Raw genomic sequence first — 18,596 nt, forward strand, 5'->3', positions numbered from 1 at the left:
TTATTCTAGACTCCCCCACCATGGGAACACCCTTTCCACATCTAATCTGTCTAGGCCTTTCAATATTTGAAAGGTTTCAGTGAAATCCATCCCTTATCCTTCTAAATTCCAATGAGTATAGGCCCAAAACCATCAAACTTTCCTCATATGATAACCTTTTCTTTCCCGGAATCATCCTCGTGAACCTCCTCTGAACCCTCTCCAATGTCAGCACATCTTTTCTTAGTCCAAAACTGTTCACAATACTCAAGGTGAGGCGTCACCAGTGCCTCAGCATCACATCCTTGCTCTTGTATTCTAGACCTCCTGACTGCATTTGCCTTCCTCATCACTGACTTAATCTGCACATTAACCTTTAGGGTGTTCTGCACAAGGACTCCCAAGTCACTTTGCCTGTCATATTTTTGCCCAGTGTAGTAATATTGGTAATATTTCAGGTATGGAAATAGTTGGTTAATTATCTTAAACTTAAGCTGCATACAATGAATTAATTTCACAGGTAAAAGGGAAGGGATCAACTAGAGACTGGAGTATATGACAGGGATCAACTGGAATAATTTTGTAATATTCCTGCACAATGTCTTTGGCCATCCTAACTAAATTCCCTTAGTCAATGTCGTTGGTGTTCATTGTATTTAAACAGGCATCTTTTTCCAGTCCAGGAATAGCTGTCATATAAATAGAGTAGTGATTTGGAGATAATTGAGGATTAGAGATGGCCTTCACATAAAGCTGGGTATTGTTGCTGTACAGGTGGTAACTGGTACTTGCTTCAAATATTTCTGCCAAGGACAATTTATAAAGGGAAATTGGGAGTACAGTCTTCACCTGTTGGGGTTGCTTGTAGTGTCCAGTGTTCCTGATGCAGCCTCCTCTGCATTGGTGAGACCCATCATTAATTGGGGGACTGCTTCGTTGAGTACCTCTCCTCCATCCGCCAAAAGCAAAACTTCCTGCTGGCCAAACTTTTAAATTCCAATTCCCATTCCCATTCCGACATGTCGGTCCATGGCTTGCTCTTGTGCCATGATGAGGCCACCCTCAGGGTGGAAGAGCAACACCCTTTATTCCATTTGGGTAGCTTCCAACCTGATGGCATGAACATCGACTTCTCCTTCCAGTTAAAAAAAAATCCCCCCCTTCTATTCCGCACTCTGGCCGCTTACCTCTTCTCAGCTGCCTATCACTTTCCCCTTGGTTTACTTCTTCCCTTTCTCCTATGGTCCACTCTCTTCTATCAGTTTCCTTCTTCCAGCCCCCTATTTTTCCGACCCACCTGGCTTCACCTATCACCTTCTTGCTCTCCTCCTTCGTCTCCCCACCTTTTTATTCTGGTGTCTTCCCCCTTCCTTTCCAGCCTTAACGAAGGGTCTCAGCCCGAAACATTGACTACTTATTCATTTCCATAGATGCTGCCTGACTTGCTGAATTCCTCCAGCAGTTTGTGTGTGTTGCTTATGTATTTATTAACTTATTGAAATACAGCGTGGAATAGGGTCTTCAAGCCCTTCGAGCTGCGCTGCCCAGTTAGACTCCCGATTTAAATCTGGTGTACTCACGGGACACTTTACATTGGAAAATTAACCTACTAACCAATGTGCCTTTGGACTGTATGAGGAAACCCACGCATTCTTTGGGGAGGACATAGTCTTCTTACATTTGATGTTTGAATTAAACTCCGAACTCCGACGCCCTGAGCTGCTACTGTACCATGGCACCTTAATTTACCCTTGAAAATAATTAATTGGCTATGAAGCTTTGTAATTCTAAAGGTGTGAAAAATGATTGATTTCATTATAGTGCAGTACTCAAGCATAGAATGAAATACGGTTAGGCGTGCAATTGCTTTCCCCCCAAAAGTTGCCAAAAAAAAATTCAGAGACAAGTTTTATAATTTCTCAGTTCTAAGTTCCTTTCGAGCCATTTACTTCTGGACATGTGAAGGTCTGAACAGCTTACAATTGAACAAAGAGCTGAATAGTTCAAGCCCTTCAAATCTAAGCTTTTAATTATTTGCATGCTTTTCTTGTCCTAAGACATTGGCAGTATTGGAAGTTTTTCAAAACACTTTTATTTTAAAGGTGGCAATGCTGCTTATAATGATTGAGCATTGAATGTTTGAAATTTTCAAGCCTAAAAGGTAGTCATTTATGAGGTAGCAAGATGCATTTAAGTTCTTTCAAATGCAGATTAAACAAAAAACAAAATTGAATTGGTTTGAAGGATTTTACCCAGGGTTTCAGAACATATTAAAACATGAAATCTTGGAAGTATTCACATTGACCTGAAACATGAATTGTGTTTTTACCTCTAAGAATTCTGTTTATCTGCTGAGTATTTAAAGTCATAGAGCACAGAAACAGGCCCTGTGACCCATCTAGTCTGGGGCGAACTGTTATTCTTCCTAGTTCAATTGACCCGCGCCTGGACCACGCCCCTCCGAACCATGTAATTATCCAAAATCCTCTTAAATACTGCAAGAGAACCTGCAGCCACCACTTCTAATGACAGCTCGTTTCACACTTGCCCACCCTCTGAGTGAAGAAATTCCCTCTCAGCATTCCTTTAAGTATTTCAGTTTTCACCCTGAATCTATGAGGTTCCAATTTCACCCAATCGCAGTTGAAAAAAGACTGCTTGCATTTACCCTGATAATTTTGTATACCTTTATAAAATCACCCCTTATTCTCCTACACTCCAGGGAATAAGGTCCTAATCTATTCAACCCTTCCCTATTACTCAGGTCCTCAAGATCTGACAACATCCTTGTATATTTTCCCTGTAATCTTTCAGCCATATATACATCTTGCCTGTATGTAGGTGACCAAAACTGCATGTGGTACTCCAAATTTATTCTCTCCATTTTCTTATATAATTGCAATGCGCCATCCCAACTCCTGTATTCAATACTCTGATTTATGAAGGTCATTATGCTAAAAGCCCTCTTTACAACTCTTTCTGTGATGCCACTTTCCAGAAATTATGGATATGCATTTCCAGGTTCTTTTGTTCAATCTCACTCCTCAGTACACCACTATTCACTGTGCATGTCCTATCTTGGTTTGTCTTCCCAAAGTACAACACCTAACATTTGTGTGCATTAAATTTTATCTGCCATTTTTCTGCTAGTCCAGATCCCCCTGCAAACTTTCTCTTTTATCTCAGGCTTCTAATATCTGTGCAATTTTTCTATCAAAATAAGTTTGTTGGTGTATTTAGGCAGCAAAACTGGAATTAAATTTAATTTAAATTCTATTTGAAAATTCTGATATTTCATCTAGCTTGGATCATTTCTGATTGTGGTTGAATATCACCTGCTGAGTAATATTTATCCTTTTCTTGCCATCTTTTAACGTGTACACAATTGCAAGTAGTTAATACAGTATTTCATAAGTGTCCTGTTTTATTAACATCGCACAAATTTAAAAGAAAAAATGTCTTGTAGGTAATGATTTAGATGTGGTTTTTTTTAGCAAAATTCAAAACGATATTGTTTTCAAATGTAACAAAATATGGAACAAATTCAAAATCTGTGTTTTGACATTGTCTGTTACTCTTTATTACAAGTGTAGAGTAACCATTCAGTTTTTTCTTTGTATAGGATTTCTTCCATCTCCTGAACATAATACTGTATACACTGAAAATGGTCATTTTGCATATCATTTGCATGTAATTTTTGCTAGTGTCCACCTGCTGAGTGATACTTATCTTTTTCTTCCTGCCATTTAACATGTACACAGTTGCAAGTGGTTATACAGTATTTCACAACTGTCCTGGTTTATTAACATCGCTAGCAAGTACATACTTCTGGAAGCTCTGCGATCTGTTACATCTTTTCACTGCAACTTTTGTTGACCTGACTAGACCTATGGTACGTCCCAAACAAAATGATCAGATGTATTGGCTGTAAGCTGAAATGAAGTAGCATCATTTGAAGATTCTTTTGGAACATCGTCCCTCATACTGCAGGTCATCAATAGACAATAGACAGTAGGTGCAGGAGTAGGCCATTCGGCCCTTCTAGCCAGCACCGCCATTCACTGTGATCATGGATGATCATACACAATCAGTACCCCGTTCCTGCCCTCTCCCCATATCTCTTGACCCCGCTATCTATAAGAGCTCTACCTAACTCTCTCTTGAATGCATCCAGAGACTTGGCCTCCACTGCCTTCTGGGGCAGAGTATTCCACATATCCACCACTCTCTGGGTGAAAAAGTTTTTCTGCATCTCTGTTCTAAATGGCCTACCCCTTATTCTTAAACTGTGGCCTCTAGTTCTGGACTCACCCATCAGTGGGAACATGCTTCCTGCCTCCAGCATGTCCAATCCCTTAATAATCTTATATGTTTCAATCAGATCCCCTCTCATCCTTCTTCTAAATTCCAGTGTATACAAGCCCAGTCGCTCCAATCTTTCAACATATGACTGTCCCGCCATTCCCGGAATTAACCTTGTGAACCTACGCTGCACTCCCTCAATAGCAAGAATGTCCTTCCTCAAATTTGGAGACCAAAACTGCACACAATACTCCAGGTGGGGTCTCACCAGGGCCCTGTACAGCTGCAGAAGGATCTCTTTACTCCTATACTCAATTCCTCTTGTTATAAAGGCCAGCATGCCATTAGCTTTCTTCACTGCCTGCTGTACCTGCATGCTTGCTTTCATTGACTGATCTACAAGTACACCTAGATCTCGTTGTACTCAACACCTAGATCTCGTTGTACTAACACCTAGATCTCATTGTCATCAGCTACCATCAGCAGTGCCACCTATCATTTTATATCTTCTTGCTTTTCCCTCGACCCAATAATCTGAAGATTCTACATTCTGGACATTTTTCAACCACCTCTCCAAAATAACAAAATATAATATTCCCGTTTTTTAAAAAAAATCAACGTCTTCAAACGATCTGCCTTGTTAGACTCCTTTTGCATTAAAATAAATGGAAAGCAGCTTAGCATTCTGATCATGTTCCCTGTCAGGTTTAATGCATTATCTGCCCACTAACTGACTTTTATTTTATTCTCAATTTTGCTATTCCTCACCTTCTACTGTTGCATGTCCTATTTCCTTGTTAGACTGATTTAAATTCTCCAGGGGACCACTAGCAACTTTTCCCCTAACCTTGTCCAGCAAGGGTGTTGGACTGATGCTGGTTCAGGACCAACCCATCCAGCTTTGTAGGTCCCACTTCCTCCTGAAATAGTATCAGTGATGCAGAAGTCTGGAGTTTTTTTTTTATTCTGGCTCCATCTCTTCTGCCACATATTCACCTGATGCTTCTTGCTATTCCTGTGCTTGCTTGCAAATGGTAGTGGAAGTAATCCAGCGATATTCCATTCTTGTTACGGCCTTTTAATTTACAACCCAGTTTCCTAAATTCAAATTGCAAGATTATCCAAACTCAGGTTGGAGGAACAACACCTTATACACCGGCTGGGTAGCCTCCAACCTGATGGCATGAACATTGACTTCTCTAACTTCCGTTAATGCCCCTCTTCACCTTCTTACCCCATCCCTGACATATTTAGTTGTTTGCCTGTTCTCCATCTCCCTCTGGTGCTTTCCCCACCCCCCGCCCTTTCTTTCTCCCGAGGCCTCCCGTCCCATGATCCTTTCCCTTCTCCAGCTCTGTATCACTTTTGCCAATCACCTTTCCAGCTCTTAGCTTCATCCCACCCCCTCCGGTCTTCTCCTATCATTTTGCATTTCCCCCTCCCCCCCCACTACTTTCAAATCTCTTACTATCTTTCCTTTCAGTTAGTCCTGACGAAGTGTCTCGGCCGGAAACATCGGCAGTGCTTCTCCCTATAGATGCTGCCTGGCCTGCTGTGTTCCACCAGCATTTTGTGTGTGTTGCAAGATATCATACTTTATTTTACTTGTATCAGTATGCAAATGAACTATGACTTGTAACCATTCTGTGCCATCCTTGACCCTAGCACCAGGAAGGCAATATGCCTTCCTCAGTTTATGGTCATGGCTGCAGAAGTTTAATCCCCTCATTATTGAGTTCTAATTTTGATCATATTGGAGAATTTATCCCCTTTACATAGACTACTATTTTACTATTTTAGATCTAGATTTTCATTTGTTGATTTACTGAATTAACACAATACAATTGTAGAGATTCATCTTAAAGCAACGCAAGTTATGTGACTGTATTACTAAATGCCTTTAACTGTGATTGTACCAAGGTTATTCAAAAATTGAGGTGATCTTGTTTGGCCACTTGAAAACTTACAGAGTTGCTTTCTTGGTGTTTTATTTTACTGTGGCTTCAATCTTGTGCAAAGATTAACACCATCATTTCCCTGAGTCCTTTACTTCCAGAAAAGAAGTTGGCTTAATGTTTCACTATGTAAATCAAGTAGTGTGCACTGTTTTGCCTTTATTTTAAAAGTTATGCTTCTTGAACTTTTCAGAAAAACATGTCAATGGAACTAGGACAGTCGAATCATTCCCTGAGGGACTACAGATGGTCATGTTTGGTAAGTTATTCCTGGATACAGTAATGTATGTTCCAATTAGTTAACTCACTTGTGGAGTTGAATGCAATGGAGCTGTTTCTCAGTTTTGGCATAGTGCCTTCTGTAAAATGTATTCATCCTTCTCGCACTCACACCCTGCCAAAAAAAACCACCAAAACCTTTTGATTCTGATTTTTTTTAAAAAAACTGCTTGCATAGTATTGTAGGGAATAACAAATCGAAGAGAATAATTATGAATAATTATTACTATTTTATCCAACGTTGTTGGAAAAAGTTGTGGACACATGTAGTTCACTAACCTGATGTACTGTTAATTTTTTACAATCTCAGAATTAATGGAAATTAGCATTGTCTGTCTTGATGGACAATGGGTAATCATCATCATCATCACAAGTTTGGGTGGAAGGTATGGAGATCCTGAGATGCCCAGTTGTCAAGATTCCCCTCTCGGCCTCACCAGTGTAGTCCAAAGGGAAGCTTATGTATCAATACGTTTGGCACCAGCTTGGCTGCAGGAGCTGCCGGCAGGATGTTCAATATCATCCAGCTGCCTTAGGGGCTCCAATCCGGATTTGCTGTCTGGGCTTATTCCTGTAGCCTTGTCTCTCCCGAGGTTGTTCACAAGGCATTGGGGCTATTTACCCATAGCTGGGGATCTGATTCATGAGCACCAGGGCGTGTCCACACGCTGGTGGACCTGCACGCTGTGTGTGGAGGGGCTAGACCTCCCTGTCCTCTATAGTTTAGCCTGAGTCCAAAAGGAGTTCAGTTTCATGTGTCTCCAGTGAGGAGGCACTGCATGAGGCTTGCTGTTGGTGAGGCTGTGTACTGGCATGAGAGACTTGCACATTCAGCTCTCCTTTTCGTGAGTGCTGGAAGCTGGAAGTGAGAGTGACAAGCTCTACCCACTGCACTACCACACCAGAACGTGTCACAATGACCATTTTGACATCTCAGAATTAATGGAGGACTATAACGGTAACTCATAATCTGGGTATTTATTAATTCAGTAATATTTGAGTAATATTAATTTGAGAAACATTCAAGTTAAAACAAAGGCAAAAAAACGGATGGAATTCATGGGTTCATGAAGTATGTACTGGGTGATAATAATAAATTTAAAGAAGCAAAAATGACTGGCTACAGTGGAAAGATAGACACATTCTGTTGTACAGAAGTTAACTGGATGATGTATATGGAATGAATTGAACTGAATTGACTTTATTACTTAGATCCTTCATATACATGAGGAGTAAATACCTTTACGTTATGTCTCCGTCTAAATTTGCAATGTGCAATTTATAATAATTTATAATAAATAGTATGTACAACAGGATAGTCAGTATAACATAAAAATACAGTTGTATCAGCATGAATTAAGCAGACTGATGGCCTGGTGGAAGAAGCTGTCGTGGAGCCTGTTGGTCCTGGCTTTTATGCTGTAGTATTATTTCCCGGATGGTAGCAGCTGGAATAGTTTGTGGTTGGGGTGACTTGGGTCCCCAATGATCCTTTGGGCCCTTTTTGCACACCTGTCTTTGTAAATGTCCTGAATAGTGAAAGTTCATATCTGCAGATGCACTGGGCTGTCCACACCACTCTCTGCAGAGTCCTGTGATTGAGGGAAGCACAGTTCCCATACCAGGCAGTAATGCAGTCAGTCAAATGCTCTCAATGGTGCCACTGTAGAAAGTTCTTAGGATTTGGGGGATCACACCAAACTTCTTCAACTGTCTGAGGTGAAAGAGATGCTGTTATGCCTTTTTCACCACACAGCCAGTATGTACAGACCATGTGAGATCCTCAGTGATGTTTATGCTGAGGAACTTAAAGCTGTTCACTCTCTCAACCCCAGATCCATTGATGTCAGTTGGGGCTAGCCTGTCTCTATTCTTCCTGTAGTCCACAGCCAGCTTCTTTGTTGTTGTGACATTGAGGGAGAGGTTGTTTTCTTGACACTACTGTGTCAGGGTGATGACTTCTTCTCTGTAGGCTGCCTTATTATTATTTGAGATTAGGCCAATCACTGTAGTGTTGTCAGCAAAGTTAAGTAGCAGATTGGAGCTGTGGGTGGCAACACAGTCATGGGTATACAGAGAGTAAAGGAGAGGGCTTGGTACACAGCCCCGAGGGCACCTGCATTGAGGGGCAGAGGTGAGGGAGCCCACTCTTACCACCTGCCGGCGATCTGTCCAAAATCCAGCTACACAAGGCGAGGTCTCTGAGCTTCTTGTCGAGCTTGGAGGGAATTATGGTGTTGAATGATGAACTGTAGTCCAAGAAGAGCATTCTTACGTAAGCATCCCTCTTCTCCAGATGTGTAAGGACGGTGTGTAGAACTGTGGCTATTGCATCATCTGTCGATCAGTTGTGTCAGTAGGTGAATTGCAGAGGGTCCAGTGTGGGTGGTAGCATGCTGCAGATGTAGTCCTTGACCAGCCTCTCAAAACATTTGCTTAGTATTGAGGTGAGTGTGACAGCATGCCAGTCGTTCAGACATGTTACCATGGTCTTATTAGGTATCGGAACAATGGTGGATGTTTTGGAGCAGGGAGAAGTTAGAAATGTCTGTAAGCACACCTGCCGTTTGTGTCGCGTACATTCTGAGTACCCGCCCTGGGATGCCATCCAGTCCCGCGGTCTTGCAACTGTCCACTCGTTGGAAACATCTGCGTACTTCGGCCTCAGAGATGACCAAGCAGGGTCAGTGTTCCACAGTGTTTGCAACATCAAAACGAGCGTAAAACCGATTTAGCTCATTCGGGAGAGAGGCAGCGATGTTGGAAACTCCGTTGCGTTTAGCTTTGAAGTCTGCGATGGCGTGCAGACCCTGCCATAAGCTGCGTGCGTTGTTGGTGGAGAGTTGAGTCTGGATCTTGTTTTTGTATTGTTGTTTTGCTGCCTTGGTGACTTTGCGCAGATCTTAGCTGTACTTCTTGAGCTTCTGCTGATTACTGGCAACATAAGCTCTGCGTCAGGCGTTAAGTGCTGCACGCACGGAACTGTTGATCCAGCGTTTCTGGTTTGGATAGACCCTGCTGAATTTTTGGGGGACAACATCCTCGATGCACAGTATTTTAATGCAAGTGAAATAGCCAATGAGAAGTGAGTGCCAGTTTTGCTGAGCGTAGTTTGTTTGGAAGATTAACTACTCCAACCAAACCAACCAAAATGATTTTGTGAAAGTAATGCAGGAACGTTTAGACACCACTGTTAATTGCAGAATGCTTTGGATTTCATAAATGGAATCAAAAGGCAGGGAAGTCCATTTCAGTTTGTGTGGCTGAATTGAAGAAATTGTCATCAGTTCAGTGATGGACTTAGAGATGCACTGAAGGATCATTTAGTTTGTGGGATCTTACCAGAATGCATTCAAAAGTGGCTTCTAACTGAAGCACAACTTCCATTCAAAAGAGCATTTGAAATAGCTCTATCAATGGGAGCATCAGACACGGATGTAATTGAGTTGCAATCAGGAATGAAAGTGAGCACGGACAAAATTGAAATATCTAAACAGAAACCTGCCTGGCTGAACAAATTGTGTTAAGTGTTGTGACAGGGATTTGCGTACACCAGACCAATGTAGATTTAAAGGTGAAACTTGATGAAAATGCAACAAAGTAGACAGACAGACATACTTTATTGATCCCAAGGGGAAATTGGGTTTCGTTACAGCCGCACCAACCAAGAATAGTGAAGAAATATAGCAATATAAAACCATAAATAATTAAATAATAATAAGTTAATCTTGCCAAGTGGAAATAAGTCCAGGACCAGCCTATTGGCTCAGGGTGTCTGACACTGCGAGGGAGGAGTTGTAAAGTTTGATGGCCACAGGTAGGAATGACTTCCTATGCCGCTCAGTGTTACATCTCGGTGGAATGAATCTCTGGCTGAATGTACTCCTGTGCCTAACCAGTACATTATGGAGTAGATGGGAGTCATTGTCCAAGATGGCATGCAACTTGGACAGCATCCTCTTTTCAGACACCACCATCAGAGAGTCCAGTTCCACCCCCACAACATCACTGGCCTTACGAATGAGTTTGTTGACATGTACAAAGAGCACGTTGGGCAGACAAAAATAAATAGGCTGCACAGGGAAGAGAAAATGATTAAAAAGTCAAGTTGCAGTTTCATAAAAAGCATGAATTTGTATGCTTTTGATGAAGAATCTCTTTAATGATGAGAGTGATGCAAAATTGGGTTGCCTTAAGTTTACAACATGAAAACTACCAAGAGACAAGCAATATGACTTACACCAGAAGTGAACAGCAAATTAATTAAAATTGAATTGGACACTGACTTGCCTTTTTCAGTTATTCCACAAAATGAGTTTGCACGGCATTTCAAAGATACTGAACTGAAGCCTCCAGATATCTAACTAAGAACTTATACTGGAGAAAAGATAACTCCTGTGGGAAAGGCATTGGTAACAGTGAAACACAAAAACCAGCAAGCCACGTTAGGCTTGTGTCTGGTAAAAACAGTAAAGACCAGCATTGTGGGGGTGAGATTGGCTGAGACAACTACAACTTGGTTGAAGATCCACCCATATTTTGAATGTGACATCCCCTGCAAGGGAGTCATTTGAAAGCAAATTAAGAAAAGTTCTGGATGATGCCAGAACCGTGTTCAAAAGATGGCATTGGAAAACTCGAACATATCAAGAGTAAGATTATGCTAAATGAAAATGCCACACCTAAGTTTTCCAAAAGCCATTCCTTATACCATCCATGATAGCCAGTGAGCTAGATCGCATGGAGGCCGAAGGAATTCTTTCTAAGATTGATTTGTGCCCGTGGGTAATATCAGTGTTCCCAGTGGCCAAGAAGAATGGGTCTGTCAGGATCTGTGGTGATTTTAATGTCACCATCTGCTCAGTACTGAAGATAGATCAATCCCCTCTGCCCAGGATAGAGGACATGTTTGTAAACCTTTCTGGAGGAAAACACTTCAGCAAAATGGGCTTAGCTGAGGCCTACCTACAGATGGAGATGGAAGAAGAGCCCAAAGTGTTTCTCACCATAAACACTCATGAAAGACTTTATCACTATAATCGGCTTACCTTTGGAGTAGCATCTTACCTCTGGCAGAAAGCTATGGACCAGGAGTTGCAAGGCTGCCCAGGCACTCAGTTTTACCTGGATGACATCATTGTTACTGGTAATGATGACCAAGAACAACCCCAAAATCTCAAGACAGTATTAAAAAGGTTAGAAGATTATGGGCTCAGATCACGATGCAACAAGTGTGAATTCTTTAAACCAAGCATCACTTACTGTGGTCACATGATTGATGCAAAAGGATTGCAAAAGTGTGCTGAGAAAATCCAAGCAGTAATGGATGCCCCAAGAGCAAAGGACATGTCACAGCTGTGGTCCTTTTTAGGATTTGTCAGTTACTGTAACAGGTTCCTGCCGAACTCGGCTATTGTGCTCCTCCCCTTGAACCCATTACTACAGATCAGGAAGAAATGGCAATGGACAAAGCAGTGTGAGGTGACTTTCCAAAACAAAGAAATGGTGACAACAGACACTGAACTGGTGCATTATGATCCACCTTGTCCAGTGAAGCTTGCCTGTGACTACTTGCCTTATGGTATAGGGGTAGGCAGTCATGTCACATGTTATGAGTGATAGTAGTAACCGCCCCATAGCCTTTGTTTCACATTCTCTTACTGCTGCAGAGAAAAATTATGCACAGATTGACAGAGGCCTTGAGTCTGATGTGAGGTGTAAAACGTTTCAACCAGTACTTGTATGGAAGAAAGTTTATCCTCATTAGTGATTATCAGCAACTTGTGTCCATTTTCACTCCACAGCAGGATGTTCCACTACCAGCAGCAGCAAGGATACAGAGATGGACTCTGTTTTTTGGAGGAGACAATTACAAGATCATATTCAATAGGACAACTAGTCATGGAAATGCGGATGGATTGTCCAGTTTACTCTTAGAAAAGCAAATACCTGGAAAAATGTACAAAAAAGGATATTTTCTTGAAATATTCTCCCTGATGCAAATCAAAAGTCTCCCTATTATGGCAGAGATGATCCAAAGGGAAACCAGAAAAGACCCCACACTGTCTCGGGTCTACACGGCCACACAAAATGGCTGGAATGTGCCTTATTTTTACCAGTGCCGCAATGAACCTGCCCTTGATAGGGGTTGCCTTATTTGGGATTGAGAGTTGTTGTACCATCCAAATTGAGGTCTAAAATGTTGGAGGAGCTACATGCCAGTCATCAGGATGTGGTCGAAATGAAAGTGTCGGTTCGAAGCTTTGTCTGGTGGCCTAGGATAGATTAGCAGATTGAGCAGTTTACCATGCAATGTTTGGGTTGCCAAAATGTCCAGAACAAAGTTCAAAGTGCATTTATTATCAACGCATGTATACATTATACAGCCTTGAGATTCACCTCCTAACAGGCAGCCATGAAACAAAGAAATGCAAACACAAACCCCGCATAGATGGGGAGAAAAGTCTTTCTAACATCCAATGTACAGAGAATTTAAAAAAACACATCATGCCCACAAGAAAATAAAACAATAAAATAATCCATAAAAGAGGAAGACCGTTGAATACCCAATGGCGAAGGGAAGTTACAGAGTATTACTTGCGATGATCATTTTCCAGAAAAGGTGTGGGGTTAACAAAGTATCTTTGTTTTGTTAGCCACCAGCCAGAAGTCTCTGAGATTCACCAGCATCATTTTAACTGGAAATAGAAATGTGCCTAGATCTGTCAGGATCACTTCCTGCAGTTCCAGAGTCAACGTCTGTGGCTACCACTGAGGAGACCTCAGAACCTGAGATTGTTTCACAGCCACAAGTCTCACCTGCCAAGCAGAGAGACCACCCCCGTTCATTATCCCACAAGAGTAAGAAATCCTCCATGCATTTAAATCTTTAGACCTGAATGGGACCATTTAAAGTTTTCTATGCTGTGGATGTCTATATAGTAGTTGCATTGTATAATACACTGTGTGCAATATAAATATAAAACAGCGACCAGAGAGCAATACGTTTACATGTTTGAATTGAGATGCATTTTATATTGAGTTGGAGTTTATAGCTGAGCAGAGTTGTGTATTTAATATTTCAGTAATATTTGAGTAATCACACTTATATACAGTTTGATAAGCTTTCGTTGTTGTTTACATAACTCATTATGAGTTATATTTAAAAGTACGTGAATGGCCATATGTCATAAGCGCGAATCTTATAATAGACACAAGTTATCCCCAGCTCCATGGTTTTCTTTTGATTAGTTTTGTGCTTTGCAGTTACAGAATATAGCAAAGTCCTTTAAATTTTGATTCCAGTTTTCTGCCAAAATAAGTACAAGGACCTATTTCTATTAGAGGAGAGGTCAATGACTGGAAACTGTAAATTTTAAATGGCAGGAGCATTAAAAGAGAGTTGTGATTATTTTTCCACCCAGAGTGTTGTGGTAGAGCTTACGTGGGTGGTAATGGAAGCCTCGAGAAATACTTTATGAATGATGCTTATGGGTGTTAGCCTGCAAGCCCATTCAAACAACAAATTATTTGACATGTTATGACCAGAGGAAGGCTATGGACAAGTGCTGAGAGTCAGTCTAGTCTGTCTATCAGTTTCGTGGCTTACCAGTATTGGTGTAGAGCGGGATCTTCGAGTCCAGGTCAACACCTCCCTGGAAGTAAGACTGTGGGCTGAATTACCTCCTCATATGCTTTAAATTTTTAGGGTTTGATTATGTTAACTTTTGCTGAGTGATTCATGATAAGAGTGTTCTGTAAGACTACTTACTCTGTTTTTCAATACAACAGAGAACAGTACAGCACAAGAAAATACCATTTGTTCCACAATGTAGTAATGGACAAGTTTAGCTAATGATACCTATCCCTCCTGTCCATTCTCTGCATTTATGTGTGCCTATCTAGCAGCTCTCAACCACCTCTATTTGTCTGCCTCCACCACAACCCCTCACAATAGATTCCAGAGACATACTACTCTCTGTGCACAAGAATACCTGCCCCATGTATCTCCTTTTCATCTTAAATGTGTGCCTTCTAACATTAGACATTTTGACCTTCAGAAAAAGATACCAGCTGTCTAAGTTTATAATTTTATAAACTTCTATCAAGTCTCCCCTAAACCTCTGGCAGTCCAGAGAAGGCAGCCTTATTATGGTGTTACCAGAATTAAATGCAGTACTCCAGATATGGCTAGCTAGAGGTTTAAAAAGCTACAACGTGACTTCCTAGGACACCCCACTCTGTATCTTTTCATCTCAAATTGTTGACATCAACTGTCTAGATTCCAGCAATCCTCTCTCCTCATCGAACCTTTCCCCCTATGAACGCACTATTCTGCACCAATCCCACCTTACCATCAAAGCCGCAGACAAAGGGGGTGCTGTTGTAGTGTGGCAGACTGACCTCTACCTTGCTGAGGCCAGGCGGCAACTCTCAAACACCTCCTCATACCTACCTCATGAGAAAGACCCCATTCTGGATCATCAGAAAACTGTCTCTGACACAAACACTGACCTCATCAACTATGGGGAACTCCCATGCACTAGCACCAAACTCCTATTTCCTTTACCTGCACTGCTCACTTCTACCTCCTACCCAAGATCCACAAACCTGACTCTCCGGGTAGGCATGTTGTCTCTGGCTGCTCCTGCCCACTGAACTCGTGTCTTCGTACCTCGACTCCATTCTACCCCCCTTGGCTCAGTCCCTGCCCACCTACAAACGTTTGTACATCCACAACACTTCTCAGGCTCTTGATCTCCATAGCAGTTCTCAATTCCCTGTCTCTGACTGTCTAATTTTCACCATGGATGTCCTGTCCCTATACATCAAGAAGGCCTCAAAGCTCTCGACTTCTTTCTTAACAAAAGAACGAATCAATTCTCCTCTACCACCACCATATTCTGTCTGGCAGAATTGTTTCTCACCCTCAACAATTTTTCCTTCGGTTTCTCTCACTTTCTCCAGACCTGAGGGGTAGCAATGGGCACCCACAAGCTACCCAGCTATGCCCCCCTTTTTGCTGGCTACATAGAACAGTCCCTGTTTGAAGCCTTCCCCAGTAATACTTACCAACTCTTTGTCCTTAACATTGATGACTGCATTGATGCTGCTTTGTGTACTCATGCTGAGCTAGTCAATTTAATCAACTTTGCCTCTAACTTCCACTCTGCCCTTAAATTTACTTGGCCCAGTTCTGACATCTGCCTCTCCTATCTCGATCTCTCCTTCTCCATCTCTAGAGGCAAATTGTCAACTGACGTCTTATAATCCTACGGATTCCCACGTTATCTTGACTACATCTCTTCCCACCCTATATCCTGTAAAAACGATATTCCTTTTCTCAGTTCCTTCACCTCTGGCCTTACTTCCAGGACATCAGGAAGATGTCTTCCTTCTTCAAAGAACAGGGTTTCCCTTCCTCCACTATTGATCTCCTGAATATCTGTGCTCACCCCATCTTCCTGCTGCTTTAACAGTGACACATTTCCTCTAGTCCTTACCTACTATCCCACGAGCTTCTGCATCCAGCACGTCATCCTCCGCAACTTCTGCTATCTCCAAAGGGATCCTACCTCTAAACATTGTTTACCTCCTACTCCTCTCCACGATTCCCTTGACCATTTGTCCTTCCCCAATAATGTCCCTCGCAGCACTTATCCCTGCAAGTGGCCCGAGTGTTACACCTGCCCATTCGCTTCCCTCGCATCTCCATTCAGGGCCCCAAATAGACCTTCCACGTGATGCAACACCACCTGTGAATATGCAGGGCTCATCCGTCGTGTCCACTGCTCCAGATGCAGCCTCCTCCACATTGGTGAGACCTGTCGTAAATTGGAGGGCTGCTTTGTCGATATTCTCCGCTCCATCTGCCAAAAGCGGAACTTCCCAGTGAACAAACATTTCAATTCCCTTTCCCATTACGACGTGTCGGTCCACGCCCTCCTCTTAGGTCAAGATGAGGCCCCCCTCAGGGTGGAGGAGCAATGTCTAATATTCTGTTTGGGTGGCCTCTAACCTGATGGCATGAATATTGATTTCTCCTCCTGATTTTTTTTTTTCACAACCCCTACCCTCTTCTATTCCCCACTCTTCTCACCTGCCTATCGCTTCCCACTGGGTCTCCCTCCTCCCCTTTTTCCTATGGTGTACTCTCCTCTCCTATCAGATTCCTTCTTTTCCAGCCATTTGGCTTCACCTATAATCTTCTAGCTAGCCTCCTTCCCCTTGCCCCACATTTTTATTCTGGAACCTTCCCCCTGCCATTTCCGTCCTGAAGGAGGGTCTCAGGCCAGAATGTTGACTATTTATCCATTTCCACAGATGCTGCTTGACCTGAGTTCCTCCGGCATTTTGTTTGTGTTGCTTTGGATTTCCCGCGCCTGCGGATTTTTTTGTGTTTAAAGTAACTTCCTGACTCTTGCCCCGACTAATAAAGGCAAGCATCCCATCTGCATTGTTTGCAACCCTAGAGATGTGTGTGGCTACTTTGCAGAAGCTGTACTCTTGGACACCAAGGCCCCTCTGCACATCATTACTGTTAAGTATTCTGCCATTTTCTGTGTACTGTGCCTTTACATTTGATCTCCCAATGCGCAACATATCACACTTCCCTGGATGAAACTCTACCAGCCATTTCTCTGCCGACGTCTGCAACTGATCTATATCCTGCTGTATGCTTTAGGGTCATCCAGACTTACCGTGCCACCCATCTCCATTTTTCTCAAGACATATATAAATATATCAATGACCTGGATGAGAATGTGAATGTGTATGTTGCAGCAGAGACCCCAGTAAGGATTCCTGTGGCATTCCACTTGTTACAGACCTCTAATAAGAAAAAGACCCTTTGACCACTTCCCTCTGTCTTCTGTAGGCAGACTAATTCTGATTCCAAATGATCAAGTCATTGAGGATCCCATGCATTTTAATATAAAGAGATAATGTAGAGATAATGTAATTTGATACATCAAATGTACATAAAACATACAGTGAAATGCATTGTTTGTGTCAAATTAAGTCAGTGAGGATTGTACTGGAGCAGCCTGTGAGTGTCGCTGTGCTTCTGGCACCAACGTAGCACGCCCGCCACCTACTAACTCACTGATCTAACTGTACGTCTTCGGAATGCTGGAGTAAACGGGAGAAGCTGAGGGAAGCCCATGTAGATCACAAGAAGAACATAAGAAGTCCTTAGAGACAGCTGCGGGAATTGAACACTAACACTGGTGCTGTCCTTTAATCATCGGTGTTCCGAAACAGACCTGTAGCCCATCATCAAAATGCTGCTTTCAAAGCCCATAAGCATAACTATGTAAATAGGCATCCCGAAATTTATTTTAAAAACCATTGCATGAACTTTGTACTGCGATTCCATCAAGACACATGCAAATTAATGGGCAGTGTATGCAAGAAAACCCTTGGGGCAAAAAAAAAACTCTACTGCAAAGATCTCCGAGCACTTGGATTCATAGTGGATCAACAATCAGTTTTTTTTTGTTGAGCAGTCTCCCTTGATATTATGACTTTAGAATAAGAGGTGTTACTAGCTCTGGAAAATGGAAAAAAGTACATATTTGATATTTGTTTTGCTTCAGTGACAACACTTTAGTAATAAAATGGCCCATTACTTTGCATTAGGATGTGGGCAGTGTTAGTATTGGGCTAACAAGTGGAATTCTTCCACCATGCACGTACCTGGCAATAACTCTCTCCATTAAATAAAAGACCTAACCACCCACTCTGCACTTCAGTAGCACCAGTGCTTATCTAGAATTATATAATTATTGCAGTGTAGAGGGGAGCCATTTCAGCTGGCCAGTAATAGAGGGGTGCTAACAGTTCCAATTCCCTGCTCTTTCCTCAAAAACTGTAAATCGTGCTCGGTTACGTACTTATCTTTCCATTTTCCAAGTTCTGATTGAGAGTGCTTCCAGCATACTTGCATATGCCGAATTCCAAATTTTCCTTACCTTTTTGTCTTTTGCTAAAACTTTAGATCCACATCCCTTGCATTTATCCCCTTTACACCTCTTGTGCACCTTCCCTCAATCAATCCTCGATGTTTAAAGGAGAAAGACC

General features: G+C 42.1%; 1 protein-coding gene across 4 annotated transcripts in view; it reads left to right on the plus strand.

The window, feature by feature from the left end:
- The window catches only part of msraa (methionine sulfoxide reductase Aa), a 312,445-nt gene that overhangs the window by 98,061 nt on the left and 195,788 nt on the right, over positions 1 to 18,596 (plus strand). For 3 of the 4 annotated variants that reach the window (XM_073057154.1, XM_073057157.1, XM_073057156.1), the window contains exon 2: positions 6,430 to 6,495. The exons of the other annotated variant lie outside the window; for it this stretch is intronic. In XM_073057154.1, the coding sequence (XP_072913255.1) occupies positions 6,430 to 6,495 (66 nt within the window). The remainder of the gene's footprint in view (positions 1 to 6,429; positions 6,496 to 18,596) is intronic. 4 annotated transcript variants of the gene reach the window in all.

This window comes from Hemitrygon akajei, chromosome 9, assembly GCF_048418815.1.
Source record: "Hemitrygon akajei chromosome 9, sHemAka1.3, whole genome shotgun sequence".
In the NCBI taxonomy this organism is placed as follows: domain Eukaryota; kingdom Metazoa; phylum Chordata; class Chondrichthyes; order Myliobatiformes; family Dasyatidae; genus Hemitrygon; species Hemitrygon akajei.